Here is a 13736-nt window from a genome sequence, read left to right as displayed (position 1 = left end):
GTCCGTTTAAAGGGTGAGTTTCCTAAATCTGTATCTAAAGAGTGCTTAAAAGGAGGGTTTTCCCCTTGTGAGCTTTTAAACGCATTGGTGATACTGAACTAATGAAAACAAGCATGGTTGACAATGTGGGAAAAGTTGTTGTACCTGGAGAGATTCTCACTGGTTTGCATGGATCAGATCTACCTACAAAAGTGGTATTAGGTCCAGGAATACGTCAAGATTCAGACTCAGTTATTATATCAAAGCCAGGAGTATTGAAATTCAAGGAACCAAATATTTACTGGGTTGACAGTTTTCAGAAACGCGTAAGATTTTATCAGGTCTAGCACAATCTCTTGATTTAGCAATATAGCTTGAAATAGCTATATAGCTTTATTATGAAACTATTCAAAATAGCTTGATAAAGCTATTTCTATGCATTTTTTCACAAAAACTTTGTAAGAAATAAACAAAAAATCGCAAATATTTGACTATATATGCGTATGTGTACTATGGGCTATAAAAACAACAACCAAAATCAAAGATGGTTCTAACATTGCAGCTTTTGAATACTTTTAAGCAAAAGATGAATTTCCATTGGTCGAGTAACTGTACACTACCTTGTGTGCGTTGAGGCGTGGATAAGTATGATTGCTTCTCATTGTATTGAATTATTACCAGTGCCACTGGTACATGTAATACCAGTCAATTATCTTGTTGACCATAATGGCCTCCTTTATAATTTCATTGAAGAAGTAACTGTTTCAATTGCTTTATATAGCCCAAAAACATTAAGAAATTTGAGTACAAAGTCTCTTTGAAGACGCAATTTGATGAGTGATTTTTACATGCATTATTTTCAGAAGAGTTCAAGGTTGAATATTATCACTGCACCAAGGTGCGACTTTTTGTACATGCTGAGAAAATAACACATTTAAGAAAAAAAGTATGGTAAAATTGCTAAATCAAGCTAATCTGAATAAAGCTATATAGCTCAATCAAGCTGTATAGCTAAATCAGGAGATTGTGCTGGACCTGTTTATGTCTCTATTATATGATGAAGGGGGGAAGGTATACTTTGTGGTGACTAGTGACATATTTCTGCCCCTTACATGCAAGATAAATTATGTTAGTACAGTTTAATGAGTATACGAGAAAAGTATGTCAGCATGCAAAATAGTTATGCATGTGTGAGATAAGAAAATGACATGCAACTTAGCAATCTCTTAAGCTGATTTCAAAATGGAAACATTTACTTTAGAACTAACTAGCATCTGACATCATACATATTAGATGCAATACATTCATGTTATTTCAACATGCAAGTCAATTTAGTCCACCTCAAAACATAATTTTTATTGACAAGAAATTGTGTCCAACAGGTTTATAGTGTATTTTGTAATCATTATTATGCTGTTAATAAATTTGTATAGTCTTGTTAATCTTATTTTCATTTCTACTTCATTTAAAATTACAAATACTTTCAAGGTAAAAGTTAAGGTAGGGGTCAAATCAGAAATTTGTCAACAAACATAAAATAAAATGTGTGAAGTACCAACTATTCAAACACTAGACCTGCTACACGTGTCAGGCCAAAAAAAAAAATAGTCTTGTTTCCTGCTACCGAAAAAAATAGGGTAGGTAGGTAGGAAAATTATTTATTTTTTTATTTTATTTTTTCCAAAGGCATTTTTAGCTCACATTGACGAAGTCGAGATGAGCTTATGCTATACCCCTGGCGTTGGTGTTAGCACAACATTTATGCACAACTCAAGTGGTATTTTATGAAAGTCCATATTTAAAACAGAGAATTTCATGAAATGCTTGTTTTGTGTGAATATGTAAACCGATTACAGTGACAGAATGATGAAATTCCAGAAATTCCCGATTTTTTTCTTCCAAAACTTAAAAAAAAACTTAAGGGTTGTGGGCCAAAGACAGGGTCGGTGGGGTAGCAGGAAACAAGACTATTATTTTTTGGGCCTCATTTAACTCGTAAATAAGCTGCGTGTCAATACAAGGACCATATGTTGCATCTAGCAATTATGATGTTATATATTAAGGAGTGAGTGAATATACCCTTTTTAAATTCAGATTGGTAACTTGCATATCAACTTTCTCATTGCATGTTGACATACTTTTCTACATGTTGTCATAATTAACATGCATCTTGCAGGAGGGAGGGGGGGGGGGGGGAGAGAAATATGCAACCAAAAAAATTGATCGTTATATTTAATGCATTGTCTAAAACTAAAAACTCCATAAAAGCTGTGTCTGACATGAACAGGTGTGAAAAATCAGATATCTTAAAATATACATATACTTATTTTTATTTCAGTATGTCCCTCAAAAAGGAGATTCTGTAATAGGGATTGTAACTGCAAAAGCTGGTGATGTCTTCCGTGTAGATGTTGGTGCTAATGAATTGGCAACACTGTCATATTTGGCATTTGAGAGTGCGACAAAAAGAAACCGACCAGATGTAAAGGTACACTGTACATCACGTTATAATCATGATATTGTTTCTCCCTCTTAATGTATTTCTTTTTGTTTTAAACCTGTCCAATTTAAGAAGAGGCTATATATGTTAAATCATTATTTTCAGGTGGGTGACATAGTTTACTGCAAATTTTTAGTAGCAAACAAAGATATGGAGCCAGAGTTAGTATGCATAGATAGTCATGGAAAGAGTGCAGGACTTGGTGTGATTGGTAGAGATGGAGGAATGCTGGTACAAGTCCCCATTAATTTAATACGAAAGTAAGTTTTTATGAAATATTACAATTATGGACTTCAGTGTAGGTCGATATGTAGTTATAAGGACCCATGTCAAGTATTATTGACCAAAGACACAGAAAGTGATAGCGATCCTGCTTACAAGGTTGCTTTCATTTTCTGTGTCTAAGGTCAATATCACTTGACATGGGTCTTTATAACCACATATTGACCGTTCACTGAAGTCCATAATAGTTATATTATATAATCACTTGAAGTTAATAATCTGACACAGGGTTCCAACTGAACAGACTTGGCTGTCATTACATCATAATGGTAAAGACATGCTTCTTATGTTATTACGATGCCACGTTTTACGGAACTTTGGTGTAGCGAACTGTGAGTTGTGCGATGTCATATTCAGCACACGCTCTTTTGCGTCAATATCACAAAAACATGAGTACCACGTCAGTCAATGAAAATTATGAAAATAATCTTCTTATGTAATATATTTGTATAAAGCAAAATAATGAATTTACTACATATTTATCACACAAATACATATGGTTCCTATATATTTTCAGGGTATTGAGCCAAGAATGTGTTCTTTTCAAGTCACTAGGAAAGAGTCTACAGTATGAAGTTGCAGTAGGAATGAATGGACGCATCTGGATTAAGTGTCACACAGTGATGGAGACTATTGCTGTAACTAATGCCATCTCTGCTTCACAACACATGACTAATCAGCAAATACAGGAAATGTGTAGACAGTTGGCAGATTCACTTGCTGGATTTTAATGGGGGGGTTTTTCCCCTAAAAATTTTATTTTTGATATTTTCTGGCAGCTAGTCAAATTCAGAAACCTTCTGTGGGGCAGCACACCATTCTAGTGACAGAGTTATAAACTATTCAAGTGGAAAATTTCCGGTTGAGTTTGCATTGATATTGGATTATTAGTCTCTGAAAAACAGTATCATGCTGAAACCCAGGTTTCCAAAAGATTCATAATAAATAGGCCCTGACTTTGATAGTGACTGGCATTAATTTACCTAATAGTTTGAATAACAACTGAATCTATGAAGAACAATTTATTGAGATAATTTTATAAATAAAAGAATTGTAACACTTCTTCAAAATATTCATTTGTAACTACAACACAATGTATTACATCATGTGTAAACCATTTTCATAACAAGTACCTATAAAAAGCATTTTGACTCATAGATGATGCACAATGGAAAATAATGCAAAAAGCATTCATATTTCCCATCTAACAAAAACAAAATACACAATAACATTTTCACATCTCACATAAGTATGATAATGTGTTTTAAACTGGGTGTCCATTACTAGCACAAGAAACACACATGAATAAATGTATTTCCCTTTGCACTTTCACACATGACATTTGGATAAAAGACATCCATGAAAGACGTTCATACCTCACATGTTCTATCTAATGCACAATCACAGATTTATTATTTTTAAAATTTCATACATTAAAACTCTCTCCACATCCACACGTGCCTTTGATGTTTGGATTATTGAATATAAACTCAGAAGATAATTTATCTGTTTGATAATCCATTTCTGTCCCAAGTAATGTCAGCTGAGCTTTAGAATCTATGAGAATCCTTACACCTGAAATGAACAAAATTTATATAAAGACACTAAAATCTAGACAAAGATATTCATAAGGAGGCCTTTTAACAGTATAATTTGTTAGTCATCCAGAAAATTATTTTTGTTAGGCCTTATACAAACCCTCTGTTTGGAATGTTTGCTTCACTTTAAAACAAACAAGAGGCCCAAGGGCCTTGAATCGTTCTTCTGATAAACTGTACAACCTATCACTTCTATTTGAAGCCTCTAAGTATCCTGTATATTTAGATAAACCCTTGAAATTCCAATTCGCACTCTAAGAACCCAAGATGATTCTAAGCCAATAAGTACCTGAGAGTTCGTCATGGTGACCTACTTATCACTTGTCATTCTCTGAGGACCCATCAACTAAGCTTGATGATTCTAAGCCAATTAATAACTAAAATATTTTTTAAAATCATAACTATAAAATTTTATATATAAGAAGGTCAAAGTGACCTACTTTTCAGTTGTACTCCAAGGACCCAAGATTCATCAACTGACAATGCTTGATGATTCTAAGCCAATTAATACCTGAAATATTTAATTAAAGCCATAAATTTTCAAAAGTAGGTCACAGTGACCTACTTTTCAGTTATTGTACTCCGAGGACCCAAGATACATCAACTGACAAAGTCTGATGATTCTAAGCCAATGAGTACCCAAATTATTTAATTAAAGCCATAAATTTTCAAAAGTAGGTCACAGTGACCTACTTTTCAGTTGCTGTACTCCAAGGACCCAAGATGCATCAACTGACAAAGTTTGATGATTCTAAACCAATTAGTACCTGAAATATTTAATTAAAGCCATAAATTTTCAAAAGTAGGTCATGGTGACCTTCTTTTTAGTCAACCTACTACTGCGAAAACCCAAGATGCATCAACTGAAAAGTTTGATGATTCTAAGACAATTAGTACCTGAAATATTTAATTATAGTCATATACATTGAAAAGTAGGTCACGGTGACCTACTTTTCAGTTGATCTTTTTTGAGGACCCAAGATGCATCAACTTACGAAGTTTTATGATCATAGGCCTTAAAATGTTCAAATTATGCCTCTACAACACTTTGAAATCGAATGCCTGCAAAGTTCAACAAGAGGCCCAGGGGCCACATCGCTCACCTGAGCACTGTGGCTAGGAAAAGAGGAAAAATCTGTTTAGTATTGAAAAGCTTAAATGCATAAGTGGTCCCAACCTACCCCTAAAAGGGAGTGGGAGGGGGGGGGGTTTGATTTGAACAAAATTAAATCTACACTAACTAAGGATGCTTACATGATTTTTTGACTGTGACTTTTTTCTCTACAAGTTTGAACTTTCATTGTGGCCCCACCCTACCCCTGGAGGTCATGATTTGAACAAACTTGAATCTACATCACCTAAGGACGCTTCCATATAAATATGACCAATCATAGCTTTGCTGTTCTTGAGAAGAAGATTTTTCCTATATATTGCTACATAAAACTTTGATTGTCCATTGTGGCCCCACCCTATCCCCTGGGCAATCTAATTAAAATTAGATGTTCCGGATCCGCTACCGCTTCTCAGACATCTAACAACATCCCATTCGGGGTCACGTCAGAGCGACCTTTCGATTACGAATAAACATAAAAATTTTGGCCAATCAGATTCAACCTTCTGTATACAATTCTAAAATTAGTTCCACGGCTACTCCTTTACATTATTGATGCTCAGTAGACTGTCTTGCGATGAATTAAAGTAATTTTGGTATAAATTGAACTATAGGCCGCCAGTCTGGCATTCTTACCTGAATAACGCAAACGAAAACGAAAATGCACAAACTACTATATATCCCGCACGTCACATTCATATATAGCACGGTCTTCACCGTGCACATTTTGTTTACTACGAAACCCCTCGGGCGTTTAGGTTTGGCAGTAAAAAAAGAATCGCATCCGAACTATAAGCCAAGATTTCGACGAAGGCGATTTCATTGGGTAATCGAAAGGTCGCTCTGACGTGACCCCGAATGGGATGTTGTTAGATGTTTGAGAAGCGGTAGCGGATTCGGAACATCTAATTTTAATTAGATTGCCCCCTGGGGTCATGATTTGAACAAACTTGAATCTACACTACCTGAGGATGCTTCCAAATAAATATGACCAATCATAAGTTTGCTGTTCTCGAGAAGAAAATTTTTGAAGATTTTTCCTATATATTGCTACGTAAAACTTTGATCGTCCATTGTGGCCCCACCCAACCCCCGGGGGTCATGATTTGAACAAATTTGAATCTACACCACCTGCAGATGCTTCCATATAAATATTACCAATCATAGCTTTGCTGTTCTTGAGAAGAAGATTTTGAAGATTTTTCCTATATACTCCTATGTTAATTAAAACTTTGTTCTTCCATTGTGGCCACACCCTACCCCCGGGGGTCATGACTTGAACAAACTTGAACCCACATCACCTGAGGATGCTTCCAAATAAATATGACCAATCATAACTTTGCTGTTCTTGAGAAGAAGATTTTTGAAAATTTTTCCTATATACACCTATGTAAAACTTTGATCGTCCATTGTGGCCTCACCCTACCCCTGGGGGTCATGATTTGAACAAACTTGAATCTACACTACCTGAGGATGCTTCCATTTACATATTACCAATCATTGCTTTGCTGTTCTTGAGAAGAAGATTTTTGAAGATTTTTCCTATATATTGCTACGTAAAACTTTGATCGTCCATTGTGGCCCCACCCTACCCCCGGGGGTCATGATTTGAACAAACTTGAATCTACTCCTCCTGAGGATGCTTCCATATAAATATGACCAATCATAGCTTTGCTGTTCTTGAGAAGAAGATTTTTGAAGATTTTTCCTATATATCCCTATGTAAAACTTTGACCGTCCATTGTGGCCCCACCCTACCCCCTGGGGTCATGATTTGAACAAATTTGAGTCTACACTACCTGACAATAATTCCACATGAGTTTCATCTTTCCTGGCCCATTGGTTCTTGAGAAGAAGATTTTTCAATAATGCCATTAATTTTTTGATATTTCGTAATTATCTCCCCTTGGAGGGGGGCGTGGCCCTTCATTTGAACAAACTTGAATCCCCTTCACCCAAGCATACTTTGTGCCAAGTTTGATTGAAATTGGCCCAGTAGTTCTGGAGAAGAAGATGAAAATGTGAAAAGTTAACGACAACGCCAATGACAACGGCGACAGACAACGGACAAATTTCGATCAGAAAAGCTCACTTGAGCCTTCGGCTCAGGTGAGCTAAAAAGTAGGTCACTGTGACCTACTTTTTAATAAATATGTTTTATGGCCCGAAGATGCATCATCTTACAAGATTTAATGATTCTAAACCTCTCGGTATTCGAATTAATGACCTTAATTGTTTACAGCCATAAAGTTCAAAAAGTAGGTCAAGGTGAACTACTTTTTAGTTGACGTACTTTGAGCCTTTGGCTCAGAAGAGCTAAAAATCCATATTCTGTCACTAAGTTCAGAAATGTGATGTACAAAATTTGCTCTTTTTTTACAGGTATCATATAAGTGGAAAGGATACACAAATATGTGTTAGAGTACATGTATATATATTGTATCCATATGTAATGCAGCAGTGTAATAATACGTAAGTCCAAGGAAAGATATGTTTGCAGGAAAATAGTGGGTAGGAGTAAATATAACTGGATATTTGTCTAGTACAGTGACCAGATGTTATGGAGGTGTAAGATTCATGAAGAAAGCCATTTAATAAAATTCTCTCATTATTGTATCATTTAGTATATATATATTTTTTTGAGTTTCTATAATCTACATAGAATAGTCTAAGTCATAAGCATTCACTCCTTGTAAAAACTCACCATCTTGTATGACTTCCTCATCAAACTTTCCCTTTTCTTTTGCATACTCCATTGTGTATGTTAAACCATTACAACCCCTGGTCTTCACACCGATCTTTAGACCAATCTGCAAATATAAAAAGAAACTTGATAATATTTCTGTTCGGAAATTACACCATAACACAGATGTTGTAAAGAATATACATGTACATTTTTAAGTTTTTATTTTCACTGTAGGATAAGGCCATTCCAAGTTTTTTTTTCTTTATTTAGCATCCACACAAAAATCAAGAATCTATCTTTCTATCAGAAAAAAATGCAACAAATTGTCACCAAAAAAAATCAAGCAACTATAGTGTATAAAAATCAAAATCTTTGGCACAAAAACTTAAAATGATTTTTTTAAAAATAGATGCAGATCCCAAATATACATGTATTAAATTGCATTACAAATTTTCTAAAGGTGTATTTTAAAAAAATATATATATTTTCATACTTTAAAACGAATATGTCAGCTAAACATATAAAAAAATATTGAAATGGTATAACTTAGGTAGTTGTAAATGTGATGGAAAACAATAATATGCTTTATTTTTATTTTTTAAAAAAAAGGAGAAAAGCATTTTTTTAACACTTGAATTTTGTTTGGAATAGTTATTTACAGTGTCCATGTGATTGAACTGGCTGTGTACAATAGGTTTACATGTATTTAAATCTAAATCTCTACATAATATATTACCTTAAGATATTTTCAAACTGACCAGGTAAAGGTTGTGAAGAGGTAGAGATTCTTACCATATCACAATTTTCTCTAAGTAGTCTCTTTACTTGATTTACTGCAGCTGGCGTCTAAAGATTACAAAGAAAAGAATATTATAATACGACCTTTTTTCTCTTATTGCCCAACTTTTGTTCATGTTGCCACAAAACCTGTGCTCATCAGATCTGGCACAACCTCTTCATTTAGCTATATAGCTTGATTTAGCTATTCAAAATGGTTTGATTTAGCTATTTTATCACAATTTTTTCTTAATTATGCAGTTTTTCAGCATGTAAAAAAAGTCGCACTTGGGTGCAGTGAAAGTTTTCAACTCCCGTATTATACTGCATACACATTTTTACTCTAATTGTCTCAAGACCCTGTTCATTCTTTGGGGTAAAGAAATTGCATTTCTGAATCACAGGCAGGTTTTTACTATTACTGTAAAAGAATATTACTGGCTACATATAAAAAAAAAGATACTTAGCCTGATTTCTCTTCATATGCAATGTACGATATATATGATACTATGCATCTCTTAGATTGTGTAATCTTTGTATGTAAACCGGTGTAAACTGTTATTAGTTAGAATAATCTTACTGTGTCTCGGGACAAGCCCTGACCAGTCTAGACGAACTCCAAAAATGGTGTGAACTCCAAAAACGAAGTCTTTGGCTCCATCATGCATTGCGGCAAAATGGCGTCCAATGTAAACAAATGATGGATTGTCGTTCGCTTTCTCCAAATATACGGCTGCATAATGGCTGTATTTTGTGCATTGTGACTTTATTTTAAATTTTGGAGAATGGATAATTAAATTTATTAAATTATATGTGGATATTGACTTATTTATCGCTTCAATCTCTTGCATAATAGTAAATTGGATATATGACATCGAATTCAATATTGCCAGTAAGAATTATTTTCTTATTTTATTTATTGTCTCCTTGATTTAAGAGCCATTCTCTGTAATGACTTTAACTTTTATATAGGAGCTGTGGCACGCATAGTCTCAGAATTTCTTCAAACTCTCTATGATAAAAGTCTTTGATACCGTAAACTCAAATCAGGCAAAAATTGGTTGCTACGTGTCATGGTTACCATAGCAACATGTCCTAAAGTTTGAAAAATGGCATTTTTCAACATGTTCAGAGTCCCACAGTTAACGTTTGCAGCAAAGCAAACAAGTGGCAATGACTGTTTCTGAAAGTTGAAGGCCTTATGTCTTAAATGCATGATGAACATGTTTGGTAAATCATCTATTACATACGTTACTATGGAAACAAAGTATTCAAAAGTAATAATTTTGTTTATTTAATTTTATAAAGTCATACACTTAAGAATAAAAAAAAATTATAGGTTGAAATGCAAGCAAAAAATAGACAAGAGATCATTGTAACATATACCAAGGACGAATATGATATTTCTTATAGGTTAGCAATGGTTGCCATGGTTTTAATACCACAAAGTTATTTTAAATTTACTTTCTTAGTGTTTTAATCTTATCCTATCTTTTTAAAAAGCATATTTCTATATAACTGATGATCAATTTTTAAAGGCGCTGGTGTGACCCTAATTTTCACATTTCAAAAAATTCAAATTCAATTCTTGAAATAGAGCGTTGCTATGGAAATTAGCGGAAAAAATATGCATAAAAATCTGAAAAATATTTTGTTTCCTTGGATACGTACCCTTGTATGTAGATTCCCAAAACTTTTATGATTGATGTATATGAACAACTAACCTGACTTTCAATTTTGACTACCAAGCAATCTCTAACTGGATGCAAAAAGCTGGCACATAGGATTTAATATTGATATAAAATTAACATAATCGAACATTTTCCCTTCTTGGTAACCATAGCAACAGTATTGTATTTTTCAACAAACTTTATCAATATATGATATTCAACTTTTGTTCTACCAGATAAGTACTATTCAAGGTGAGTCAAATAATATGTTCCTTGATTAAAAGCTATGTAAATTCCTAAAGCAGTAAAAAAATATCACTTTAAACAACTGGTACGCTGTTTCCATGGTTACACTGCAAAGTAACAATTAATCCCTATATTTCTTATGTTGTTGGTGTTGCAAGGTCCTAAGGATGTATATGTACCAGTCATGAATTTTATTGTTTTTCCTCAAGATAGTAGCATTAACCCAATCTTAGCAACAGATTTTGCATGGTAACTCTGTGTTACCATAGCAACCATGAAAGTTATTTTTAGAATAATATTGCCAATACTTAATTACTTAAGGTCAAATATTTTTATTGTTTTTCTTAGGTTGTTGATTGAGTTTGATCATGTAACACCTATCATTAGTGAATATTGAGCGTTTTTCAGCATTTTTCAGCATCTAAAATGTATTGCAAATGTACCCATGGTTACCATTTACTTAGAGATAAATTCTAAATAGTTTCTTTATAGCATAAGTGGCAACAAGGTGTCATGTTTTTGTGAGAATAGTTTGTTTGTTATTCTTAGTCTTTATTAAGGCTTAATAAAGATTCAAAGTAGCTGAAAATCTCAATTTTTTCAACTTTTCTGGCTGTTACCATGGCAACCAAGACACATAGCAACGAAATTTTATTTGATATATGTTTCTGGTGACAAGTTGTAATAATGGGCAAAGTTTCATCAAAATCGGTGACCATGCGTGGCAAAGAAGTTTAAGTGGTTACAGAGAATCGCTATTAAATTTTATGTCGTTCCTACATTAAAGATGCTTTTATTTGTTTTTGAAGACACCCAGGTTGTATTTTTCACCACGGAGCATAGATATTCACAGGTTCATTTTTTTAAAAGACATGTTGTGACCTTAATTTCTACAAGAGCTGTTTTTAAAGTTTTCTTATTGAAAGATAATAGTGTTAAAAATGTTTTCATAATAATATCTGTTCGTATGTAATAAAAAAATCGGTAAATAACGATGGTAAGAACTTACGCGTTCAATTCAGATGTCGTACACAAATATAAAAAAAAAAATGCTAATTCATGTTTAAAATTCAGTCAAGTTTTTAACTGTTACAATACATATTGTCCCATTTCACATATATATCCCTTTTATTATGCATATTTACCTCTCAAACGTATCATTTTCTCTGTAATTGATCTGACATCAAACATCAACTTTGAAAGTAAATATCTCCTTTTTTGCAAAAAAAATCAAAAATCTGACAAATACGATCTCTTCCGAAGTCTTTTATTTAGCATTTCTGAGTACTTGCATACTTTCCAAAACTTTGCACGGACAATTTTTGTAGACCCATCATTTTTGCTGAAAAATCGCCATTTTTTTGTATGTGTGCGCATGTGTGGACTCTATTTTCGGAGTCTTTTTCAGTCTCAATTTCTGACTTCTGGAAACGCTGTTTTTGGAGTTCATCTAGACTGCTGACCACAGTTAAACCGGGCTCTGGGCCATAAAACTTAGATGAGCTCACTTTTGAACTCAGTCTCACTTTTCCACTATATATTCCTTTTGTAAAAGTGAGACTGAGATCAAAAGTAAGCTCATCTACGTTTTATGGTCCCGGAACCAGGTCTGTAGGACAACATCATTGTAACGATAGAACGTTCTTATCAGCTTATTATGGAAGGGGGGATTTTGCTAGTAATGAACTGCTGATTTGTGACGTATATGCATAGATAAGTAAATAAGAAATAATTTTAAACACTATTAGAAATTATTCAATTCCTGATTTTAACGGGAAAAAATTACGTAAGATAAAACGTGACAGCTGAATGACATGACCTCTGTTGATAGCGATTGTCAGTGATGAACTGAATGGCTCCTAGGTTTAAAATTTCGATATTTTCTGATTATAAAAGATAAAAATAACATTCCTCACCAATACTAAAGGAGCCTTAGTAGGGATAAGTCGTTTTTTAGCAACTGCTCGCACTGTCCCCACAACTCGCGACGCCATTTTGTTTGTTATGAAATGCTCTCTAGGCTTTACCTTATCATTTGGATGAAAACCCCCAAAACTGATTTCTTAGGTAAGCCGAAGCTAAAATGTTTCGACTTCACTGATGTTCTTTTATCTAGACGCACTGAAGGGATGGTGGCCTTTCTTTATGAGTAAAAAAATTTCGAAGGGACTTTAAACAAACAAATAATCGGTCTAGAGGCATTGTGATCGAGCTCACAAATTTATACCTCCACTGCATTTTACTAAAATGGCTTAATATGTTTTTAAAGGTGGTCTTGAACTTGCCCAACTGACCTCTGATCAAGAAAAATAACTTGTGTGAAGTATGAACTTACATTGTTTCGAATCCACATTTTGCAAAAGTTGTTACCCTTTGCGGGATCAACCAAAAGGTCAATAAATAAAGAAAAAAAAGTTTTTCTTCTTATATAATTTACACCACTAAACATATACGCATGCTGTCATAATTAAAATTCCCAGTGTTAATTTTTTTTCTTTCAATGTATGGTGGACTCATCCTGGGGCAATCAAAATACAAGATCCAATGATTATGTCAAATGACAAAGTTGCAAACCTGAAAGTTACAAAGGTCAGTGTGAGAATTCCGGTTTTCCCCAAAAGATGGTGGCCAAGGAACATAACTTTTGAAAAGTGTGGATTCAACTATCTCCCTTGCTGAGTTGTCAATCATAAATCCTCTCTCAGACATGTATGTGCAGATGGTAGAAAGTCAAGACAGGAATTATGCATTTGTTTTTCTAAAAATGACACTCAGCGCAATCAAAATGACCTTAGGTCAAGGTCATAATTCACCTTTAGATTAAGAGCAATGTTTGTATGAAAAATGAACTTTCAGTGTTTCTCCATTACAAAGCTTATGATGGACC

General features: G+C 33.9%; 2 protein-coding genes across 2 annotated transcripts; one reads left to right on the top strand and one right to left on the bottom strand.

The window, feature by feature from the left end:
* The first annotated feature begins 80 nt into the window (after window positions 1-80).
* LOC133184357 (exosome complex component RRP40-like) lies at window positions 81-3810 on the top strand. The gene is made up of 4 exons (XM_061319402.1): window positions 81-305; window positions 2318-2467; window positions 2585-2739; window positions 3279-3810. The coding sequence occupies exons 1-4, from the start codon at window positions 102-104 to the stop codon at window positions 3490-3492; spliced, it is 723 nt and encodes a 240-aa protein (XP_061175386.1). The 5' UTR covers window positions 81-101; the 3' UTR covers window positions 3493-3810.
* LOC133184358 (iron-sulfur cluster assembly 1 homolog, mitochondrial-like) lies at window positions 3769-12880 on the bottom strand. Its single transcript, XM_061319403.1, has 4 exons — window positions 12766-12880; window positions 8949-9002; window positions 8175-8280; window positions 3769-4336 (listed from the first exon to the last, which is right to left on the bottom strand). Exons 1-4 carry the CDS (start codon window positions 12841-12843, stop codon window positions 4188-4190), a joined length of 387 nt encoding a protein of 128 aa, XP_061175387.1. The 5' UTR covers window positions 12844-12880; the 3' UTR covers window positions 3769-4187.
* Window positions 12881-13736: the final 856 nt, after the last annotated feature.

This window comes from Saccostrea echinata, unplaced genomic scaffold (genome assembly GCF_033153115.1).
Source record: "Saccostrea echinata isolate AGI-Se365-2 ecotype Australia unplaced genomic scaffold, CSIRO_AGI_Sech_v1 ptg000010l, whole genome shotgun sequence".
Lineage (NCBI taxonomy): Eukaryota > Metazoa > Mollusca > Bivalvia > Ostreida > Ostreidae > Saccostrea > Saccostrea echinata.
This window is presented reverse-complemented; position numbering and strand designations above follow the sequence as displayed.